This window comes from Hippopotamus amphibius, chromosome 2 (assembly GCF_030028045.1).
Source record: "Hippopotamus amphibius kiboko isolate mHipAmp2 chromosome 2, mHipAmp2.hap2, whole genome shotgun sequence".
Lineage (NCBI taxonomy): Eukaryota > Metazoa > Chordata > Mammalia > Artiodactyla > Hippopotamidae > Hippopotamus > Hippopotamus amphibius.
In genome coordinates this window covers 19917636-19942080 of record NC_080187.1, presented here as the reverse complement: position 1 = coordinate 19942080, position 24445 = coordinate 19917636, and the positions used below count along the sequence as shown (strand labels likewise).

The 24445-nt window shown below is 44.6% G+C and overlaps 1 protein-coding gene across 4 annotated transcripts in view; it reads right to left on the bottom strand.

The window, feature by feature from the left end:
• The window catches only part of TNC (tenascin C), a 91424-nt gene that overhangs the window by 44510 nt on the left and 22469 nt on the right, over positions 1 to 24445 (bottom strand). For all 4 annotated transcript variants that reach the window (XM_057720186.1, XM_057720187.1, XM_057720188.1 and 1 more), the window contains exons 2-10: positions 20149 to 20742; positions 16137 to 17546; positions 14296 to 14559; positions 13068 to 13183; positions 12155 to 12311; positions 8444 to 8713; positions 7496 to 7681; positions 7160 to 7249; positions 5459 to 5722 (exon numbers count right to left, since the gene is read on the bottom strand). In XM_057720186.1, coding sequence (XP_057576169.1) covers positions 5459 to 5722; positions 7160 to 7249; positions 7496 to 7681; positions 8444 to 8713; positions 12155 to 12311; positions 13068 to 13183; positions 14296 to 14559; positions 16137 to 17546; positions 20149 to 20605 — 3214 coding nt within the window. In that variant the 5' untranslated portion in view covers positions 20606 to 20742. The remainder of the gene's footprint in view (positions 1 to 5458; positions 5723 to 7159; positions 7250 to 7495; positions 7682 to 8443; positions 8714 to 12154; positions 12312 to 13067; positions 13184 to 14295; positions 14560 to 16136; positions 17547 to 20148; positions 20743 to 24445) is intronic.

The following is a 24445-nucleotide window of genomic DNA, read 5'->3' as shown; positions in this document are numbered from 1 at the left end:
ATGTTTGACTCTTCTTCCACTTTGGGGGGGGAGGGGGATAGACAGATCAAGAAAGAACATCCGTTTATATTTAGTGCTATGACCGTGACCACTGTTGGGTGGGTGCTATTAGTTGCCCTACCCAAAACCCTTCACTAAACAAATGCTAGACAGATAAGTAAAAGGTGTAACGTCAATGAATAAAATCAGTAGATAAATTAAAGGGAAGCAGGTAAGAATTATGAAAAGAGGGGGAATAACGTATAAAAACGCAGCAGACAGCAGTCAAGATGGAGACCAGAGGCGTCACCTAAATGCGGACTCTGCATTTCAACAGCAAATGACACACTCGTGGGCTTCCTGCCCCAGAACCCCAGTGTTTCCGTTGTATAGTTCCACACTGAATGTCTTGGCCTTTCTTTATGAAAAGGCTGTTGTCTTTTTCTTACAGCTGTGCACTGGCATCTACCCTCTGAACAATGTCAGTGGGCCTGGGAAATTAGAATTTCAAAATCCCATTTCTGTGCTCATGGTGAATTGACCAGCTGGCCTGAAGGAATTTCAGGCTGTGCCAATTTTAAATCTTCAGATTTCCACCATCTTGTAGATGGTAATTACCAAGTGCTGACTGATGAGGAATCCACTTTTACTGCTCCCTGATGGAAAAGAGACTGATTCTCCAACAGCAGTGGGTTGGCCAAATTCAAGCCTCAGGACCCCCAAGGGTAGATTAAATTGCTTTGACTTCATCTTGTAAAGTTAATGGAAATTAAAAGCCTTGCCTGCCTTAAATTTTTTTTGTTGACTCTTCACACTGTCAAGAATGAAACCCAAGCCCCTCAGCATGATATTCACTGCCCTTTGTATCAATAAGTGGTACTGATGATGTCTGTAACCTTGCACCCTGCTATCTCCAGCTCCATCATACAGCAGGACTGTATGGCTGGTGTTACACTAACATAAAGTTTCTCATGCCTTTGAGCTTCTCACGTGCTGTTCCTTCAGCTGGAAATGTCATTACTCTCTTCTCCACTTGCCCAACTCTTTTTTTCCTTTTTTAAGACTCCACCAAGCATCACCTCTTCCAAAAAGCCTTCTCTGATACCCTGTCTTCGCTTTGCTCAGGTCTGGGATGGGTATCTGCTCTGTGCTCCAGTGGCTTGCCACACTTTCCTTAAAACAGACTAGTTACATTGTTATAATTTTGGTTTTGGTTCTCTCATTCTCATTGCAATGTGCATCATTTCCGGAGTGGAGGGGCTGTGTCTTTCTGTTCTCTATACCAGCACTGGCTGACCCACGGCAGGTAAGAAATACATATTTGTTGGATAGTTAAATATTTGACTAAATCTCAGTTTGCTCCATGAGAAAAATCAAAATGGCAGATTAGAGCAGAATGTTCTCTATTACTTGCAGCTGTGGCTAAAAGCAAAATCCCACCTCTCTGCTTCCCAAACCCTCGAGAATTACTGGGGTATCACTGCTGAGTCTTACGTGGTGTGGAAAGATGCTTTATTGGCCTTGTGTTTCTGCATATCCTCCCTGCTGTGTGTCCCTTACTGCTCACAGCACATCATGGCCTCCACTCTAAGCAGGCTTTTGTTGAGTTTATTAGGATGCAGATGCGAGGGGTGGGGGAGATGCCGGGCACATACTAATTTTGTTCAGTGCTAACAAGGATGGTACCTTTGTTCTTTCTTTCCTTCCTTTATCCCCCCTTCCCTTTCTCCATTCCTGCTCTCCTTCCCTCTTTCTTTCCTTCCATTTTTATCCAGAGTAAGCTTAATTAAAGACTCCAAGAGAATGACTTCCCTCCCTTTAATCCTTAAGGGAGAGAATGTGGGCCATTGATACAGAGGTGAAAGAAAAAGACCAGAAGATTCAGTGGAAATACTGCCTCTGGAGGAGCTGGGTCCCCAAATGCTCACGAAGCATATGCCATGTGTTTGGCTGTGTTCAAGGCACTGAGGCTGTTGCACTGGATAAAGGAGACAGAGTCCTTACACTCTGCTTAGAAGTAGGAGGCAGCCCATCGAGAAGTAAACCAGCTAGTGAGTGATATCTGGCCAGCTAAGTGTCATGGGGAACTCTGGAGCAGCATGAAGGGGTAAATCAGGGTAGGGTACCCTTTTAGACTGGTTGACAGAGAGGTCTTTTGAGATGAGATTTGAGCGGAATGAAATGAGGGAGGTACTGGATGTAGAACTGAGAGAAGAGTGGTATCTAGGCAGCAGGAGTAGCATGTGCAAAGGCCCTAAGGTAGGAGCAGGCTTGACATACTTAACGAACAACGAGAAGGCCAGGTGAGCACAGTGAAATTAGCAGGTGGGAGTGAGGTCAGAGAGATGGGAAAGACCAGATTCTATAGGGCTGTGTAGCCTGTGGTAGGGTCTTTGGGTTATAGTTCAGGAGTGATGAGCAGCTAGGTAATGCTTACTTTTAACTTAGTGCCACATCAAGGAAAAGCTTGCACTTTGGCTCAATGCCATGGCTAGAGTCTTGGAATTCTCTGGGAAAAATGCTTTGGGGCAGCCAATTTCACATCTTCCCTCTGTAAAATCCATATGCAATGAGTGACACTTTACAGACTTCTGGTATTAAGAATCTAGTGATGCAGAGCTGAGAATTCCTTTCTTCTGACATTTGAACCTACAGCCCTTTTACATTTCAGGACTCATAGCTACATGGTACATCCCCCCAAGAGCTCCCACTTTTCCTATTTCTTTTTTCTCCGCATGCGTTTACCAAGGCCAGGTGCCTGGACTTCTACTTCTTCACGTAATCCACAGCACAGTCCTGCTTGACTCTTTGGTGTCTGTCCAAAAGTTTCTTCCCATGTTAAGCCTTTCCTGATGCTCAGAAGGCATCCTGTGCTCCGCCTGCACCCTCCGCACCCCCAGTTACAGCAAGTGAAGCTGTCTGTTTACTCGATGGTGAGCTCCTTGGAAGCACAGACCTGTCTTCATTGCTCTCGTATCCCCAGGACTTAGCATGGAGCATGCTTGTAGTGCATTACTGACTGAATATATGTAGGAGGTATTTACTGGGAAGATATTGGAAGATATATTTATCGGGAAGACAGATTTCAGGAGATGGAAAGAAATGTCCACTCACTTTTAATAACATAACATAGTTCTATGGAGAAAGCCGTAGAGAGAAATATTCCAGAGACAATGGGAGAAGACCCAGTAAAAGGGACTTTGCACACTTTTGCTGTAATGAAGAGTGTCTTCAAATATACAACGTGATGTCTTTGAAACAGTGTGAAAGAGGCACAGCTGGGGAAATGAAACCACTGAGCCCTTGGGATGCCAAAACTGGGCTCTTAGTCAGAGGCAAAGTAATTCCAGCCAGTGATTCACTTGAAAGCTTTCATCTCCCTGAGCTGCTGAGGCCTGGGGATTCCCCACTGAAGATAGGAGATAAAGTGGCAAGAGCCAGCGGGTAAGATGATTGAGTGGAGGTAGGAAACTCTTTAATCTAGCATTTGTAAAAGTCAGGGCAAAGTGAAGGGAGAGGGGGAAAGAGAGGGAAAGAGAGAGAGAGGGAGGGAGGAGGAGGAGGAGGAATAGGAGGAAGAAGAGGAGGAGGAGGGAAGAGCAGAAATTCCCTCTCCTATTTCTCTGATTCATTTGTTGTCCCTTCACATCTTATAACAAGCTCGTGTTTGTAAAGCTAAACCATTCAAATATCTACCATAGATTTATTTCTTCCCAATGTAGTCTTCCTCCTACCACCTATGATTAAGCTACGTCCCCCCACCCCCACCCCCAGAGCATCCTTGATGATCATCTCATAGCTGCGTGGGAAGCAGTCCATGAACAGAGTCAATAGAATTGACCACCTGAGCTCACTTTAGACTTTCTGAAGAAGCTGCTCTGTCTACCAGATACCCCTTCTCTCTCTCTTCCTTACAAACTACCACAACTTTATGTGGACAGCAACATGCTCAGCCAGAAGACTACCTTTTCTAGACTTACTTACAGCTAGAAGTGACCAGTGAAATGCAAGTAGAAGTCACTGGTGAGGTTTCCAGAAAGACTCATCTAGGAGGTACTTTTATTTTGTTTTGTCTTTGTTCTTCCTCCTTCATGCTGCCGACTACACAGATAGGAAGGCTGTGCTGAAGCAGCCATATTGTGACGTGGAGGTGGCTTTGAGAATGGGAGCCAAGGACTAAGACTAGTGGAACAGAAAGATTGAAGGAGTCCAAATCCCTGATAATTTGGAACTGCTGTGCCGTCCCTGAACTACCTAACCTCAGACTTATTTTATGAGAGAGAAAAGCAACTTGTATCTTGCTTAAGTGGCTGTTATTTGAGATTTCTGTTATATGCAGGTGAAACTATTCATAAATGATAAAGACACGTCAAGGCATTTCCAAATATGCCCATCATAGCAACCTCTTTTCTGCTTATGGAGATTCAGCTGGAGTAGCACCTCTGCCAAAACACTTTCTCTGGCTGCTCCTGATTCCCCAGTTACTCCCTTTCCTTGGTTGAGCTTCGTCTAACATTCCGAATATCTGGTCTTCCCCGAAGGACTGTTGAGTAAGAATACATGAGTCAAAATAACAGTGCTAAGTATGTTTCCCATTGTTTCCTCAAATATGAGCATACTACAGTGTATTCAGTGGGTTCTCAATAAATGCTTGCTAATGAAATGGAAACTAAAGACTATTACTCATCCTACCCTGAAGAATGAACATTTTCCACCTGTACCTCTTGACTATTTGGGAGCCAAAATAAAATGTGCATATTTTTCATAAAGGAAGAACTGATTTTTTTCTGATTTTTTTTTTTTTTTTTCAATTTAGCCATTGAGAAAACGTGGAAACAGGTACAAAGAACAGAATACTCAGCTAGAAGGGATACTGGAGGTCAGGATTAAGCTGTCATGGAGAAACAAAGTTCACCTCTTAATGACTAAGGGAAAAATGAGAAGGGCACTGTGGAAAGCTCAAAGGACTGTGTGCTACACTTCAGGTAACCTGAGAGGAAAGCAAAAGACCTGGAATAAAAACATTTAATGGGAAATAATGAAAGAATTATTCCCAACATCTTAGTCATCTTGGAAACAAATAAAATGAAAAGTTAATTAATTGTGCTATAGAGGGGGAAAAAACAAGAAAAATATAAAAGATTCCATGAATACACCAAAAAAAAAAAAAAAAAGGAAAAGAAAAGAAAAAAAAAAAAAAAGAACCAAACACAAACTCCGATGCTTTAAGTTCTCCCAGGAAGAAATATTTAAAAACTACTATTGACGGCCCAGCTAGGGAACTTTGCTGTTGACTGAGTCAGCTGGCAAGAAGAAAAGATACGTAAGTAACCTTTTCAAATGGCATTTAGAGGAGTCACCAGTAGAGAAAGTCCCACGTCTTCCCATCTGGTTTTCTCATTTGAAGACAACCTGACTGATGGGTCTACAGCCTCAGAAGCAACAGAGGGTCTGGAGAGAGCTCAGAGTCTGACCTCACCTGTGGATGCCTGTAGCCGCGCCGGCTTGCTCTTGTGCCTGCCCTTCTCTGCCGTGAGGAGGATGGTGTATTCCTGCCCAGGTTCCAGGCCGTTCAGGACGTAGGAGGTGGCGTCTCTGGGGAGCTGCACCTCCACTGGCTGGCCCGAAGGAACGCTGTAGTTGAGGCGGTAACGGTCAAACTTGGCCAGCGGTGTCCGCCAGAGCAGGGTCAGGCTAGACTCCATAGGTTCAGAAATGCGAAGGTTCTTGGGTGCGTCCAACTCTGGGAGGAAAACAGAGAGTTGAACTCCCTTCAGGCTTCAGGGCAGGACTGCTTTGGGGGCTGAAAGCTGGTTGTGGGCTACAAACCTGGGTTTGCCATAGGACTGTGTGGCTTCAGGCAACTCACTTGAGTCTCAGTTTTCACCTTTGTGAAATGCCGCTACTGTACGGTACCTCATTGTGTTTTTGAAAGATTAAAAATAATATAGGGGTATATGCATACCATGAAATGATACTCAATTAAAAGCATTTAAAAGAAACTGATTATTGATACAAGATACAATTTGGATGGATCTCAAGAGGATTATTCTGAGTGAAAAAGCCAATCTCTAAAAGTTGCATATTGTATGACTCCTTTTATGTAGCATTCTTGAAATGATAAAATTAGATGAAGACCAGATCAGTGATTGCTAAGGGTTAGGGTGAAGGGTTGGGAGGGAGGGAGTTGCCTTGGCTATAGAAAAGTGTCGGAAGGGGGACCTTTGTGATTGGAACTATTTGGTGTGTGACTACAGTGGTAGATTCCCAAATCTGCAAGGGATAACATTGCATAGAACTAAATACACACACACATGCGTGCATACACACACACACACACAGTTGAGTGAAATCTGAATAAAGTTGATAGATTGTGTCAGTGTCAGTTTCCTGGTTGTGAGAGTATTCTGTAGTTACACAAATGTTACCATTGGGGGGGACTAGACAAAGGGCACAGATATCTCCATATTCTTTCTCACACTGTATGTGAATCTACAATTACCTCCAAAGAAAAAGATAAAAAAGAATATGTATAAGTGCTCAGCATTGGCTTCTGCATAATGCTCTCCCCACACCAGCCTCCCCTTATCATCGTCCCTGGGGGAGTGGAGAGGTAAAGGGAAGAGTTTTCTCTGTTTTACAAATTTTTCAGAATGAAAAAAAAAAAAAACTTGCAGAAAGAATCAGTGGCCTCAAATCACGTAGCCCCTCAGCATCCTCACCCAGAGCCTGGAGCTACAGGATGCAGTGCGTAAGAGCAAAGATTGCTTTAAACTGTGCTCCTGCCACTTCTAATCTGTATGATGAGGGTATGCAGTACCAGTTAAGTGTTTGCTAAGAGAAAATCCCCCAGATGTGTTTTGATTAGTCAATGGTTTATAAAAAACTGAATCGGTTGCCAACTTTAAAAAGTTTGTATGCCTCTTATAAAGTCTGGTTCCAATTTCTTGTAAAATAATCCCCTGTCCCCCTTCCTGCATAGAGAGGGTACTTTCGGGACCAGTCACATGGGGAGTGCTTATGCTACTTTTGAATGTAGACATCTGGGCTGGATGATCCTTGAGGACCCTTTTTCCTCTGGGCAACTACTATTTCTTTTCAGGTAGGTTTCCTGTCTCCTGGGCCCTGTCGTGTCTGCTGGTGCCAGTCCCAAGGTGGTGGGAATCCAGGCAGGCCTCACCTGTGGCCGCGTTGATGGTGGCCGGGTCGCTCTCCTTGTCCCCCTTCACGGCAGACACTCCAATCCCATATTCAGTTCCTGGCCTCAGACCTAAGAGAGAATGTGCAGGTTGAGATTCAGCCCAAAACTGGACAAACTCTCAGAGGACCATAAAAAGGACCCTAAGCTAGTCCCTGAAGGCTACGATTTCTCAGTGTCTGGACACTGTCCCACGGCCTGACTCACTGATGGCCCGAGTGAGAGGGATACCTGGGGACTGGCTTTCTTCTCTCTCTGAAGGGTTGCAAAGTGGGGCCATACCCTCAGGGCCAGTTAAGTCGAGGATGCGGAGCTCACCTGTGAGCACGGTTTTGGTTGTGGTTTGTTGGCTCCTGGGGACTTCTACCTCGGCATGGTCACCTCCAGAGATGGGCGCGTACTTAATTCTGTAACCGTCAGCAGGTGCTTTGACGTTCCTCCACTCCAAGGTGATGCTGTTGTCTGTCTGGGAGGTGCGGCGGAGATTCCTGGGAGCATCCAGGCCTATTTGGGAGAGGAAGGGGCATTGGTATTGAGAACATCAGGTACCAGGAGAGCGGGAGTCCTTGATAGTTCAAGGTGAGGCATGACAGGTGCCTGCTATTGGAAAGAAATGACAAAATCACCCACACACCCCTCTGGCTTAATAGCTAATGCACACATCTAAACAAATACTACATATTTGACACTTACCTCATTATCAAAGAGTGTGATACCTCAATCATTCATGTTTTCTACCAATTTTGTGCTTAATAAAAAACTATACAGAAACTTGCAAATAAGCTGTATGACTGTAAGAAAGGTTTGTTGTAGTCATGACTGGATTTTTAATAACTTAAACAGATCTTACCGAGCTCTGAAAAAGTATTTAGTGAATAAATATTTAGTGAAAGACACTTTGGTTTTTTAAAATAGTGCCGCAGGCTAAGAGGTTAGAAGGCATCTGTGTCGTTCATTTTTTCCTTATACTGCATCTTATTATTAAAATATTTATTTGAATTTTATTTTAACCAAAATGTCTGAGAATCTCAGACCAGCATATTCTAGGTAGGCAAAAAGATTTCTTTTGCGTTAGAAGGTTGTTTGGGTAATTTTTTTTCTTTGAAAAATTAATCAATTGCTATAGTGTTTTAAAATAAAAAAAGGAATGAAAATTCCCCTTTCCACTGTTTCTACTGTAAAAGGAAGACACCCCGACATGGAATGGGGATGGGAGTCTGGCAGTGCTTACTTTCCTGGGGCTGTTAGCAGGGTGAGGCCCATTACCTGTTGTGAAGATCTCTCTGGCAGGGTTGCTGGACATGTCGGCCCTGCGGGAGATGAGGGACACCTCGTACTCAGTGTCTGGCTTCAGGTTCCCGATAGAGTACTGGTTCTCTTCATGAGTGAGGTCGATGCTGGTGCGGTCACCTGGCACATCTTTGATTCCATACGTGAGCTCAATGCCGTCGATCTCGGCCAGCGGCTTGGACCAGGTGATCAGAGCTGTGGTGTCCGTAACGTCTTTCACTTCGATCTGGCTGGGGGCATCCAAGCCTGTGACCGGCAGAGGACAGAGGGGTTTCAGAGACTAGGGCCAGTACCAAGGGCTAAGCAGAGAGCAAGCCTGCAGGCTTCTAGATCCGTGAGTGTACGTTTAGGCGTATGCTGGCCAATTGACCTTATTTTGTCTTTCAGAATCTCAGTTTCCTGTTTGATAAGCTATAAGTAGAGACGATGACAGCTGCCTTGTAGGTTTTCTGTTTTTCCAAATATTAACGGAAATAATGCACGCAGAGCATCTAGCACAGAGCCTGCAATGTAGTAGTCATATGATAAATGGTTGTGACTATATTATCACCACCATCATCTTCCTCGTAAGTTGAAGAAACACACTTAGGGGCTACTTCACTTGAAAAACATTGACTTAGTCTCTCTGGTTTTTCATTTAGGCAAAACTTCCTAATTGGTGACTTCTCCATCAGAGTGATGGAACAGAAAAGTGAGGCAATGACTGCCTTGACAATGTATGGGAAGTTAGTTTCGATGAAAGTAATTCAGAAGAAAGTCACGCCTATCTCAAGCCTTGCCTACCTTTGGGTCCTCATTTTGGCCTTCCACCTGCCCCAGTGCTCACCTCCCGCCCCACCCACCTTGGGTTTCCTGCTCTGACAGTGAACTTCTCCTCTAAGAGCACACCGTGTTGTTTTTCACCCCCGGCCTCTACACTTGCTGTTCCTTTGTTTCTTCTTCCTGAGATTGCTCCTCTCCCTCTAAAAATCTCCTATTCATCCTTCAAAATCCCACTCATATGTCACTTCCTAACAAGAACCCTTCTCTAACCCTGTTGCAAACAGATAAATGCATACTCCCTCCCCTGCAGATATAAAGTTTCAGTGTGCAGGATGATTAAGTTCTAGAGATCTGCCGTATGGCATTATGCCTCTTGTTGACAATAGTCTATTATACACTTAAAAACGTGTAGAAGGAAGGTAGATCTCAGGTTGACTATTCTTACCACAGTCAAAAATAAGAGCTTCCTAATATTGTACTTTTCTCACTATTCTGTAACAGATTTCTCTACAGTTTATTCAAACTATATTATACAATCTAGACAGGGTCATTCATTCATCCAGAGAGTGGGTCCTTGACTTTTTTGAATCCCCAGCATAGCATCAGGCTTTGTCATTTATGTCTTAACCCTTTTTTTTCCTAATTATGTAAATAATTTTAATGCATTAGAACTTTAAACATTAAAACATACCAGGCCTAAAATGAAGCTATTAAGGCATTCAGTCAACATTTCTTTCTTCATTTTTTAAAATAAGTAAGTTTGTGTTTTCAGCTTTGGTTGAGGAAACAATATCAAATGAAAGGAACCTGGTTTTAAAAAGGGAATGAGCAGGAGGAATAATTCAGAGCTGATTGTTAGAAACGTGCAGGTCTGTTTTTTGAACTCTAAGTGTTGATACATCAGTCTCGGCTCACAGATGATAAAGCCATAAAATGCACAATGAAACTGATGCTGCAATTCAGCAGTGAAGCCTCCTGTCCTGTGTTCTTTGAGGTACTAGGAAACACCCGAACCATACCTACTACCTTCCTTGAGCACCCTTTCATTAAAGAAGTTGAGATTCAGCCAAGGACACGGATCTCCCCCTAGATTCGGAACCCTTCAATACAGGAGGTGAACAGTGTCTTGTGCTCACTATGTGCCAAGTACAGTGCTTTGTCATTTAAGTCTTAACTCTTGTGACTACCCCATAGGAAGATGTATGAACCCAGTTTCCAGATGGTGGGTCTAAGGCTTAAAGAAGTGGATTTTCTGCCCAAGGCGATGGTAACTGGTGAAGCTGGAATTATTATTATTATTTTTTAACTTCATGAAGTGAATTCAAACTTAGAACTGTTTGGATCCAAAGCCCATGCTCTTTATCCTTTAAATGAGGATGCCTCTCAAAAATATTTACATATCAAAAATTATTGTCATACAATCTCTGTATAGAGCCGACAGGGAAGGAGCTAAATATGAAATTTTTAAAATCCTTTAAATCTGGAAAGAGATCAGGTATCAGTAAAATAAACAGGTAAGTATCTGCCTCTCAGTGTTGATATTTATGTGATTGCGAAACTTCAAATGTTGGGATGTTTGTCCTGCAAGAAGAAGAAAAATAAAGCAGCCAATCCCCAAATTTGGATTAAAAAGAAAAGGGCAGATGAAAGAAATGTCTTTTGTATTTTCAATGTGCCGTCTCTAGGCACATTGAAATAGGCATTTGCTTGATCTTTTCTATGCCTTTCTGGTGATCTAATGATTTTTTTCTTGTTGGTACCCGTCTTCTACCTACCACAGTGGGATGTTGTCAAGATGATGGAAAACACTTGCTTATAAAAAAGACAATCTTATGAATTGGATCTGAGTTAAGCAAAATGTGCAAATATTTAAATGCAAGATGTTCTTTCTTGTCATTAGTCAACAGATTTAAATTTTCCAATCACCCCCTGCCAAGAAGAGTCAATTCCTTAAACAGTTGGCACATACGCTGTCTTGAAGAAGATAAAGAGATTTTCCCAAATGTCAGCACAAAATAATTTTATTTATTTATTTATAAAAATGTGCTTCTTGCTAGAACGACTCTAAATTCAGGATTTTTATTACCCCCCCAACCCAAATGATCTAGCAGGGCCAAATCCTACTCTACCCTCAAGAAGTTCTGATATCTTTAGCACTGAGTCACATTTTATTTAAGTTCCTGTTGAAGACATGGAATCAATACTCTACATAACCCAGAGCCTAGTCAATGTTCCTCGTAATGAGGTTAAAGTCACAAAACTAAACCCAGGCTTGAAATTCTGGCCCTGATAGTATTAACCATGTAGTGCTAGTTAAATTGATTCAGCTTCTCTAAGCCTCAGTTTCTACTCTTGAAAAATAATAGCATTAATATTTGCCCTTCCTCTTTCACAGGACTGGGTACTAATATTAAATCAGATGTCATGGTAGATTATTTGCTAGAGTCTCATTTATTTTCCTGTATCGGTGCCCCTTGGAAATGTCACTTTGAAGCTTCTCTCATAAAGAGATGGATCTGCTTTCCCACCCCTTCAATCTGGACTGGCCTTGAGGTTTGCTTTGATGGAAATGACCCAGTGCCCTTTGTGAGCCTGCTCAGCCACCATGAGATCAGGTCCAGGCTAGCCTACCAGAGGCTAAGGGACCATGTATGGTAGAAGGGCACCATCCTGGCTGAGGCCATCCTAGACCAACCAGCCCACACAGATGCATAAGTGAGTCCAGTCAAGAACAGAAAAACTGTCCAACCCCAAATCATAATGTACAAAATTATCGTTTTAAGCCGCTAAGTTTGGAGCTTGTTTCTTATGTAGCAAAAGCTAATTGATACAGATGCTCTATAAGAGGGCATATTATCAACCAGAGATACTTTGCAGTGCAATCAGCTTTATCCTTGTGTCCGTGATATTAAGGGTGATACTCACGGGTGGTTGTCACCCTCTTCAGGCCCGGGCCCCGGGTATTGTTTTTCACGATGTGCAGAGATATCTCATACTCTTGCCCGGGAGCTAGGCCAGTCTGCCGGTATGTGGTCTCCGGCCTCCGCAGGCTTTTGGTGATCTCTCCCTCATCTTCTTTATTCTGAAATGTAGAGACAACTGCATAAGACCTAAGAAGGTGCCAGCCCCTTCATTTATGTGATTCATTCCTTCTGCGTTCGCTCTTTCCTCTTTCATTCTTTCATCTATTCACCGGGCACTTAGTAAGCATCTGATCAGTACGGCAGGTGCTGAGGATATAGAGACATGAGTACATCTCTTAAGTTGGTTTCTCCCTCCCATAGACCTCTCCACGCACCCCTTTGACCCTCAAGTCAAATGACAGGCATGAGAACCAGAGGAACTCTGGAGCCACCAAATCAATCCTTCCTCTCACAGACGAAGAAGCCAGCATCCCAGAAGTCAGGGATGTCCCATCATCACACAGCTAGTAAGTGGCAGATACTGGCTTTGAACGCAGGGACTCACTTTTCTGCCTCACGTGTACTTTTCGGCACAGAGAGGAAGGACACTGGGATCTCAGATATGCCTGGAGGCATTTTGAGACAGAGACAATTTCTTATCTTCTTTGCCTCTGAGTGGAGATTTGCAAGATTGTGACGGGTGCTCGCAGCTGGAGATGATTTGCCATCTGTTTGTCTAGGCTCGCAGCCCTAAGTGCCATGCTTATTAACATCTTAAGACCACTTAAAAATATATGCAAGCACACAGGGGCTGATTAGAATCTTGTTGCCCACCAAAAGCCAAGGAAGTAGAGTTGATAGAAAAGTCTGCAGAGCCCTGGGAGCATCCTTCAGATTCTTGTGTTCAAACATGCCCTCTCCTCTGTGCTCCTTACCATATTCCGGAAGATGACCTCCCATGTTTCAAAAGCGATATCCAGAGGATCCCACTCCACTTCCACAGATGTCTCCTTGATGGACTTGAATTTTAGCCCTTCAGGTGTAGGCAGGTCTGTCAGGAAGAGCACAGGGAGGAGGTAAGGATGACTGCATGTGTGATGGTGGGTCAGACATTCCAGTAAACCCCATGGGGCTGGTCATCAGGAGCTGATCATCAGAGCTGGAGTCTACTTAAGGGTTCTCCTGGGAACCCTGGCATCATGGAAATTAATGTAAGGTCCAACCATATGATTAAATATTGCCAATTTCATATGCTTGAAAGTAATATGAGCATAGACCCTGGAATCAGACAGACGGGCTAGAATCTAAGCTCCATAATTACAACTTCTGTCTGCTTGGTTGAGTCGAACAAAATGCCCTGAGCCTTTGTTTCTTCCCTCCAGAGAAGGAGGTAATTATGCCTGCCCCTTGGGAGTGTTTTGAGACTGAGTGATATATCCCACAGTGACTGCTGGCCCGTCGTTCCTGGTCTGAAGCACGTGTTTAATAAAAAGCAGACCATGTTACTATTACTAAGCAAAAAAAGGACCCATTTCTAACCACAGCTTGCTTTTTTAGGAGTGGAGGTAATTATTCTCATGTCGGACTCTTAAAGGAAGAACTTGAACCCTAATGTGTCCACTTTCATATTTTTTAAATATATAGACCGTGAGCTCCATGGAAAGACAGTAGTAAAATAGAGTACTTAAGGCTTCCAGAGCTCAAACCCCATCTCTACCACTTATTAACCGTGTGATTTGGGATGCGATGCTTACCGATTCAGTGAAGTCTCAGTGTCCTCATGTGTAAAATTGGTTAACAATAGCTCCTGTCTCATAGGGTCATTGAGAGTTAAATGAGTTAGTATGTGAGGCGTTTCCTTAAAAAAAATTCAATGGGCTATAGGAAAAAGAATATATATATATATATATATATATATATATATATAAAACTGAATCACTGGTGTACAGAAATTAACACATTGTAAATCAACTATACATCAACACAATGAAAAAGAAATTCAGTGGGCTTAACTGGATCCCAGGGTTTTAGCTGGTGTAACTGCATAAGGACAGCCATAGAGCGACAGGGGCACAGGTTAGGCAGGAGCTCATGGTGGGGGCCGGTATGCGCGGCACAAGCAGGGGGCAGTTGGGGCTGACGCGAGGGGCTGTGCTCACTCACAAGTGGCCACCCTGGCGCTGACAGGGATGCTCTTCTTGTTCTCCAGGATGGCAAACACGCGGATAAAGTACTCCACGCCAGGCTCCAGCTCCCGGATGGTAGTGGATGTCTTGTCTCCAGGGACACGGAACTGCATTTCCAGGCCGTCCTCATGGGTGGGTGTGTACACGATGAGGTACTCTGTGACCCGCATCTCATTGTCCCAGGCCAGGTTTACGGTCTCTTCTGTCACATCTGTCACGATGAGGTCTTTGGGAGGGGACACTGGCAGGAATCAGGAAGGACAGTTTGGGTCAGACAGTGGCAGTAACACACTGTATGAATTCTCTCCTGGTTTGTTTCCTTGCATCTGTCTCTTCCACTGCCAGTCACAGAGGCCTGAAATCCAGTTTCCATTTTCTAAAATGCAGACTCAACAAGGAGCCCCCTGCCGTGAGCCATCTTCAAAACCTTTGGTGGCCATCCCTTGCCTTCAGGCTAAAGTTCCAGGTCTGCAGTGTGGCCTTCAGGGCTCTTTGTGAACGGGCCCCTCTGACTTCTCCACTCCCTAGACCTGAGTTCAGATTCAGGCTACCTGCACGCGAAGGTGCAGCCTGAGCTTGGCTTTCTGTTCTGAACTTCACGTCATACGTCCTTAGCACTGGAAGGGTATTTTGGGCTCATCTGGTCCAACTCTTTCCTTTTCTTAGAGGTGGGTGAGGCAGAGGGACTTGCTCAATTCACTTACTCATCAAATTTGGAACTCACCTCTCCTCCCAGCCAGCCTGGTGTTCCTTCCAACCAGGCTTCCCTGGCTTGGCCATGTCAAACACAAAGCCCTGTGTTTATTCTTATCTGCCAATGGCTTTAATCAAGGCAGAAATTCTCCATTATGACAAGTATATAAGAGAGGATGAGAGAAATACAAAGAAGACCCTTATTAAACACAAGCATTATCGGTCTTTGTCATGTTCTCACTCGGCCAATGTTTACTTACTGAATACATGCCTTGCGCTAACTGCTGGGATAATACTCCTTTAAGGCACTCACAGTCCTTGGGATCAAAGACAGCAACAAAAAGATGATTTAAGAGATGGGCCTGCCTCATAGGTGATCAGCATTTCATTTTTAGCTGAGTGCTCATTTAAAACAGTTTGTTTTTGTAAAATAGATAGTCAGTGGGAAGTTGTTGTATAACAAAGGGAGTCCAATTCCAGGATGGAAGATGCCTTAGAGGACTGGGGTGGGGAGGGTGGGGGGGACTGGAGGGTGGGGGGGGGACTGGAGGGTGGGGAGTCAAGGAAGGGAGGGAATACGGGGATATGTGTATAAAAACAGTTGATTGAACTTGGTGTACCCCCCAAAATAATAAATAAATAAATAAAATTAAAAAAAAAAAAAACAGTTTGTTTTATGTAATCTCACTGTCCTTGCAATTTAGCTGAATTTTTACTTCTATCCAAACAGAGGGATTTAGTTTATTATTGGTTCCATGTCAGTGGAGAGTAGGAAAGAAGGTTGATGTTTAGCAAAAGGGAGGTGATCATTTCATCTACCCTCTTCGTGGGCACTGGGTGTTAAATTCAGTGTAGACGAGTTATCCAGATTCAGGTACCAGCTCTGTGATATATAAGCTGTGTGTCCTTGGGACAATTCCATAAACTCTCTGAGCTCTCAAATAGGTAGCTCTGTAACAGGTGAACGATCAGGGCTCCTTCAGAGTCAGTGTGTGCTTGTGTGTGTGTGTGTGTGTGTGTGTGCGCGCGCGCGCGCACAGATGTGTTTAGTATCAGAGTTTTCTAGCCCATGCCAACCCAATCACACCCATCATCACCGTCGCTTCCCGAAGCGCTGGTACTCACCCTGGGAGCAGTCTTCCCCGGTGTAGCCCTCGTTGCAGACGCAGCGGCCCGAGACGCACTGCCCCCAGTTGCTGCAGTCGTTGGGGCAGGAGCGCTGCCCACAGTCCAGCCCGGTGAAACCCTCATGGCACTCGCACTGGCCATCCACACAGCGGCCCTGGCCATGACAGTCATCGGGACACCTGCGCTGCCCGCAGTCCTTGCCCGTGAAGCCCTCGTGGCACACGCACTGGCCGTCCACGCAGCGGCCCCGGCCGTGGCAGTCACTGGGGCAGGAGAGGTCCGCGCAGTCAGGGCCGGCAAAGCCGTCCTCGCACACGCACCTCCCGTCCACGCAGCGGCCCCGCTGGCTGCAGTCCCGGGGGCAGCGCAGCTCCCGGCAGTCCTCACCCGTGTAGGCGTCATCACAGACACACATGCCGTTCACGCAGCGGCCGTGCTGGTGACAGTTGTGGGGGCAGCTCATCTCACCGCAGTCGTAGCCCTGGAAGCCGTGCTCGCACTCGCACCGCCCCTGCACGCAGCGCCCGCGGCCGTGACAGTCGCTGGGGCATCGCAGCTGCCCGCAGTCCTCCCCGGTGCGGCCCTCGTCGCACACGCACTGCCCGTTGACACAGCGGCCGTGGCCGCTGCAGTCGCCGGGACACCGGAGCTCGCCGCAGTCCGGGCCCGAGAAGCCATCGTCACACTCGCAGTGCCCGTCCAGGCAGCGGCCGCGGTCGTGGCAGTCGGAGGGACAGCGCTTCTCGCTGCAGTCGGCGCCCGCGAAACCCTCGTCGCACACGCACTGGCCCTCGTCACAGCGGCCGTGACCATGGCAGGCGTGGGGGCAGGCAAGCTGGCCACAGTCCTCACCCGTGAAGCCCTCCTCACAGTAGCAAGTGCCGTTGACGCAGCGGCCACGGTCGAAGCAGTCGTTGGGGCACACGAGCTCACCGCAGTCGTCGCCCGTGAAGCCCTCGTTGCACACACACTCGTTTTCCACGCAGCGCCCGCGGCCGTGACAGTTGTGCAGACACAGGGGCTCCTTGCAGTCCTCGCCGGCGAAGCCGTCCTCGCACACACAGCGGCCGTCCACGCAGCGGCCGTGCTCCTCGCTGCAGGGCACCGGGCACGTCTCCCGGCTGCAGTCCACCCCCGAGTAGCCTTCGAAGCAGATGCAGGTCCCGTTCACGCACTTGCCCTGGTCATTGCAGTCGCTGGGACAGGCCAGTTGGCTGCAGTCCTCCCCGGTGAAGCCCTCGTCACACACACACTGGCCTTCCAGGCACTGGCCCCGCAGGTGACAGTTGCCTGGACATTCAGGCTCAGAGCAGTTGGGACCTTTCCAGCCTGGTTCACACACACACCCGCAGCCTTCAGTGCTGAAGTTGCCCCGACCGCTGCAGAAGGGCTTGGTGTCCAGGCGGCCTGCAGGGAAGAGAACAGAGGCTCGCCACTGAGCACCAGCAGCCTGGTTCTCTTGGTTTCCAGCCACAAAACCCAGATTCAAATTCAGCTGTAGCAGGATTGCACCCTCAGGCCCCATCTGGCTTGAAAACCAGTTGTTTATTGTGTGAAATCAGATGGGGCAGCATCTAATGATACTAGGAGGGAATTCTTAACTTGTACTCTCTGAAATTGTAGGTTCATATGCAAATTGTGTGTGTGTGTGTGTGTGTGTGTGTGTGTGTGTGTGTGTGTGTGTGTGCATCCCTGGGGAGAAGGCCCATAGTTTTCATCAAATTTTCAAGTATTCTCGGGAACCCACAGGTTTCGAATTACTGCCTGTGGAATGCGTTATGCTGGGCTATGTTGTTACTTCTCCCGTACCTAGCCAAGGTCAGGCATATAGGAGAACAAGCGTTTCACAAAGAAATGTGTTGAACTGAACTCAATTCAGATACCTTGACTCAATAGCTGTGCTGCATTTGCAAAAAGATTTAGATGCTCTGGAGCTCAGTTTCTTCATCAGTCAGGTGGGACCATTGGCCCACTTCCCTGGCGTATATCGAATTAAAGGAGGACATTAAGGACCTACTGTTACGCTTACTGTGATTTCCTTCTGAAGAGTGTTTTGTATTGATTCAAGTTGGTATATGCGTTTATGTGACCAAAACGTTCTAAATTTTCCGTAACTGAAATGAGGCAGCTAAGGAGTGGCTTTCTAATTCTGTTAGGGCAAATTTCCGTTTGGCTCAGCCCCTACAAAGCTCATGTGCCTCCATCTTTTGTCCTCTCTATCCTGAAAGCTGCAGTGGTGGGTGAATCTGCAGAACACGTGGTCAGGGTTGCCGTGACTCCGGCTCTTTGAAGTCTCTATAATGTCTTGGCTTAACTTGCAGCCATGGCGGGTGTGGTCTTCATGGAGCCAAGGAGAAGAAACAAACAAAACTCACTCCATTTTCTCTGCATCTAAATACAGTTGAATTAATACATTTTATCTCCTTCCTGACAGCAGGAAGGAAGTCAATTTTAAGAAAAAAGTTGGCTTGAAAAGTGAGACTCTAAACCTGTGTTGTCTAGTATGCTAGCCACCAGACAAACACATGTGGCTTCTAAACAATTGAATTGTGACTAGTCTGAATTGAGATGTGCTCTAAATGGGAACCTCATACACACTGGATTTCAAAGACAGCATAAAAGAAAGTGTAAAATACCCATTAATAATTTTTGTATTAATTCTTTGCAGAAAGATTATTTACTTATATTGGATAGACGTTTAAAATCATTTTTACCTGTTTATTTTTCATTTAATTAATGCAACTACTGGAAAAATTAAAATTACTTACATATATGACTCAGATTACAGTTCTAATGGACAGCACTGCATTACCCGGTTTATTTTTTTCAACCCATTGTTTAGCATTAGTCGTAATGTATAACTCCCCTCTGCGTTTTGCCAGGGAGTTGACAGAAGTGGAAGATAAACTAATTTGTGCTCAAAGAAAACTTTTTTTAAATTTTATTTTTATTTTTATTTTTTTTTGCCTTGGAAACCTAAAGCATGTCCTATGGTACTCTCCACTTGTGGTTAGGGCTACTCTTGAAATAATTTGTCAAAATACTTTCTAGTATTTTTTTTATGAATGGCAGAAACAGAGATTTTCATGTCTGATTGGAAGCTGTAGAAACCCCTGTAGTTCTATCAACTTTTGGGAATGAAGACAAAATTCCAAAGTGGCAAAATTCCTTAAAAAAGGATGCACCTGGAGACAGGGTATCACTGGGACAGCGTGAGCTCTGGATACACACAGGCACCTTCCAAGATTCTATCTCTTATCATTCTTTGTGTCATTTTGTGCCTGTTGCTTAACTTTTTTGAGTCTCGTTTCTTAGATCTGTAGAATGGGAGTATTAAACCTTACCTCAAAGGGTTGTTGGGGGGATTAAATGAGAGTGAATTAGTGTCTGGTACTTAAAGGGGCTCAGTTCATATTGTGATCATCATTGCCATTAAACTGGAACATTTTTTCTCTTTCCCACAGATTTTGCATCACTGTAGGCAGCACTGTAACTTTGTAGGAACACTGGGGTGTGGAATACTGTACTTTAAGTCCTAAGCTGGCCACTTTTGGCAGGACCTTGAGGAATCCCAACTTCCTTCTGGGCCTTAGTTTCCCTGTTTGTACAACAAAGTGATGGGACTGCATCACTGCCTTTCAGAAAATAATCTTTGGGTTGGGGATTTCAAAATACATTTGTAGGTTTTTAGTGTAGAGAATAGGTAGGTTTCATTGTCAAGTAAGTTTTAGAAATTAATAGTTAAAGTAAAATGGGGTTTTTTCAAAGCAAGACTTCTTAGAGGCCTGAAAATTCCTCTGAGAAACATTTGTCATCAAGACTCTCCAAGAGCAGAATAGAGACGGTTACATTCTGCACAATTATTTGTCCACAAAATCTCTTTTGAATGAACACCTTGTGAGGCTAGTTTCCTGGGGAACCCACTCTGGAAAACAGCTGATGGATACTGCCCAGCTCATCGTTCCTCCCATCTGTACAGTGAGGGGCTGGGCCAGCCACCAGCTCCTACCTTCAGCAGGCTGGAGGCAGCAGCCTGCTCCAGAGGTGCACTGCTCCCGCAGGGAAGACACCAGGCTCTCCAGTTCCTCCAGTCTGCTCAGAAGCTCCTTGACATCAGGAGCAGAGGCACAACCACAGGCCCGGCGGGGGATGTTGATGCGGTGTGTGAAGACGATCTGGTTTTCCTGATCCACTGTCTGCTCCTGGAAGCTTTCCCTGGGCTCTGACGGTGGGGCCAGATCTTTCTCCCCACTGGCTGATTCCAGATCCACTGAGCACTGGGACCCCATGGGCAGCTTGATGTTGTAGACATGATTAAACACCACTGGCTGGTTCTCCTCTGGCAGGGTGACATTCACCCCACTCTGTCGCTTGTGCCGGATGACTTTCTTGAGGACGCCACCTTCCGCAGAAAGGGCAAGCAGAGCTAGGAAGATGCCGGCCAACAGCCGAGTTTTGACCCCCATGGTGGAGGTGGGTTTGGCTGAATGTTTCTGGGGTTCTATGGTCCTTGGGTATCCCACTTTTAGGCAGAATTGGGGATTTGGAAGCAGAGAGTAGAATCCAAATCAGTTGTTCCTGATCTTCTTGAAGGAATTATCTTCTACAAGTAAATAAAGGAAAACAACAAGCTTGTTAGTATCTACTGCTAATTGAATCTATTGAATATCTGCAATTCCAAGTGAATTTTGATTTTATATTTCCTGTGTTTGAAAGTCTCCTTTTATTCCTTCAGTGTTCACTGCAATGTGGATATAAAATAATCTCTAAAAGAATTTTGCAATCTTGAAGGAATGATTGCACTCCCTTTTCAATATTTGGAAAAATAGGGAGACAGCAGAAAGGGCAAAACTTTGGAATAAGACAGATCAGATGTGGGTTTGGATCTCAGCTCTGGCTCTGGGCCTGTGCGTAAGTTATATAACTTTTATTTGTCTTATTTCACGTCTGTACAGTGAAGATTATAATGTCAGGGTTAAAGTAACGATGGAAGTGAAAACAGTAAATAGAAATCATTCATATATTCATGAGTTCGTTCAGTATTTACTGGATGAGCACACGGAGTGATGTGAAGGCCACAGTCCCATAGATGTCCAGTAACTCCTCCCCCTTATTGTTGACCTTCCCATCTGAGATTAACTCCATCTGCTAGTTCTCCTCTGCTGTGGGAAGCAGAGGTGAAAATGAAAGACTTTACAAGGCAAACTGAGTTTTTATTCTAGCTGAACATCTTACTCGTAATGTGGCTGTTGGAATAGTATTCTATTTCTTTGAACCTCAGTCTCTCCTCTTTTTGAGTTATTTCTAAAACCTGAAAAGGTCAAGGTTTTACAACAGCCTGACAGAATGTTCCTGAACCAGTTATCCAAACTATGACCAAGGGCAAGAGATGACTCAGAGAGGATGTCCACGAGCCCTTGATGTCTTCTGCAATCAACAAGTACTTATTCTATTCTTACTGAGTGTTATTCACTGAATCACATCTTCCTCTCCCCCCAAATTCATAGTGGAAGCCTTAGCCCTCAGTGTGACTGTATTTGGAGATAGGGCTCTTAGGGAGGTAATCGAGGTTAAATGAAGGTCATGAGGGTGGGGCCCCAATCTGATGATAGTATTGGTGTCCTAATAAGAAGAGGAAGAAACTCCAGATCTCTCTCAGACTCTGTCTCTCTGTTTGTGCACAGGGGAAAGGCCACATGAGGACACAGTGAGAAGGTGGCCATCTGTATGCTTTATCATTCAAATCAGTTTCCTAATAAGAAGTTGTGGATCTGTGATGTTGGCAAGCCCACTGAATGAAAATTATTATGAAGTGGAGAATTTGGCAAGTTCTCTTCTTTCAAACTACCATAGCCCGTCCTAATTGTTTACTGGACAAATAGTTATTCGTTGCATATTCTATTGCAGTTGCTTTCACTGTCTTTTCCTTCCACAAAGTCCCTTTTTCTCACCCTCTTCCCATCAATTCTTAGCTCTTTCTTTCTTTTTTCTTTTTTTTTTTTTTATGAGACAGGGCCATGGGCCAAGTTTGAAATGCTTTTGGACTTTTACCCAACACTTTTGTGTGTGTTGTTAAATGACTTAAATTTCCATCTAAAAGGCCATTAGACTTGTTGGTTGAGACTTTAAGGCAACAAGTCTAGGGAAATAATGGCCAGAGTATGGGCTGAGTGAGGACTTTTCAGTCTGTATGTAAGAGATGTGCACTGGCGCAGCCAAATGCTGTATTATTTGGAGGAAGGAACTGATTCTTGAGGATTATGTATTTCCCATATTGGTTCATAGCATACTGAGGGCAGGTGGATGTTCTTGCCCTTTGGGAAAGACCCATTATATCTTCAATGTGGTGGAAGATGTCTAGGCTTTGGAATTAGACAACCCGTGTACCAATGCAACTCGCTAACTCTGTGACTTGGACAAGCTATTGATATTTATCCTCTCTAAAGCATGATCTCACTTGTACAACGGGGTCAGAATCCTTCCAGAGGGAATTATGAGTGAAAGATCTGCACAGAAAACACTCAACATGGTGTCCTTAGTAGGCACATATTAAAAAGTAGCTGCTCTTTTGTTATGCTCTGAAGAACAAAACCTAGCATGAGTCCAGGCCAATAGTCTCCTTTTGCTTAAGCTTGACCTCCTCATTAAATCCACTCCTTAACCCATCAGCAACTTGGATCTAGATCAAAGAGGAGCTGCAGAAATCACTGATGAGTGAGGCGGTAAACCTTAAGAGGATAAATTTGCTAGAACTGGAAATATTTACACCAGAGATGCAAACATACAAAGCGAATAATAACCTTTAAAAATGTAAAATATTCCCATACAGACAACTGGCTGGTTAATGTCCCCTTTGAGGCTAGACCTAGGGAAAATTACTTTAGATTGCAGTTCATGATAGTTAGATTAGACATGAAGGCTCATGTACTGACAGTAGGGCTTTTAAAATCGGAGAAGGAGCAACTTATTTGTGAGTTTTTAGAGAGCACAAGCAGGTTCTTATCTTTATAGGAAGTGATCAGGCAATGGAAGGTCTGGAAAATATCTTGTGGGAGGAAGGCTTGCAGACCTGTTCATGTTTATTCTGTAGCTGAGAAAGCCAATGTTGAGAGTAACAGGATTCCTATGTATAAATCCCAGGGAAGCAGGAGCTTGGCTTGTCCCTTGTGGCCTCAAAGGACAAAGCAAGCACCAATATGTGTGTACCTTAAGGGTAGAGAGGGAGTTGGTTACAAGAAGGCAAATTTCAGCACAATAGGAGAAATATGTTTCTAATTGGAATTACCCAATAGCAAGGGCTTCTTTGAGAATATGGTAAGCTGCAAGGCTCTGGAATGTAAGCAGAAGAGTGTTGAAGAGCACAGGTTCGCACACAAACTGTCTCGAGTTTGAGCCATTGTTCAACCACTTCCTCTTCCTTGGGCAAACTACGAGGGTGAGTCAAAAATTATCTGCACTCTGGCTATAGAATTTATTGTAATTAACTTTTAGAAAAGACACGTACAGCATTTTTCAACATAATCTCCTTGCTTTTCAATACACTTTGTCCATCTGTCAACAAGCGTTCATATTCCCTCTTTAAAAAATGTTTTAGGCTGAGCCACGAGCCACAAATGCACCGCTGTCTTCACTCCTTCATCAGAAGTGAATCTGGCTCCTTCTTGATGGCTAACACTTGTGCGACCTTCCTCGAACTTCTCTATCCATTCATACACACTTCTTCATGACAAAACACTTTCTCCACACTGCACACAAAGTCTTCGATAAATAACGGCACCAGGTACACCCTCAGACCACAAAAAAAAAAAAATCACTGCACGCTGCTCTTCTTTCATGCAGATCGGAAGTGGGGCATCCATTTTTGCTCGCACTGCAGTTACAAATGAACTGATGTAACATGTTCACACCTGCACAGCAGTGACTGAGGAGACAGTAGCCTTGAAAGGAAAGTGCTGATAAGACAGTGCGGCCAACAGAAGTTTTAATATAACCGGAGTGCGGATAATTTTTGACTCACCCGCGTATTATCTATACTGCAAGCCAGAGTCATTTCTTCAATAAAACATGCTACGAGTGTCTCAGAATGGCTGTGGAAAGTGCATGAGATAATGCATGTAGTGGGAATGGCAGTCTTTGGGAGCAGCAAGAGCTCAATGAAGGGGAGATTTTGTAGTGAAAAATATGGACTTCAGTTAATATTTTTTCCAAGATTTTCTTTCTCCCAACTCTTGAAACTCCTACCTTGCCATATGCAGGTCTGTTTCTTCTAAGTAAGGGTGAGTTCTGATTAAAGTGAAGGTATCTCT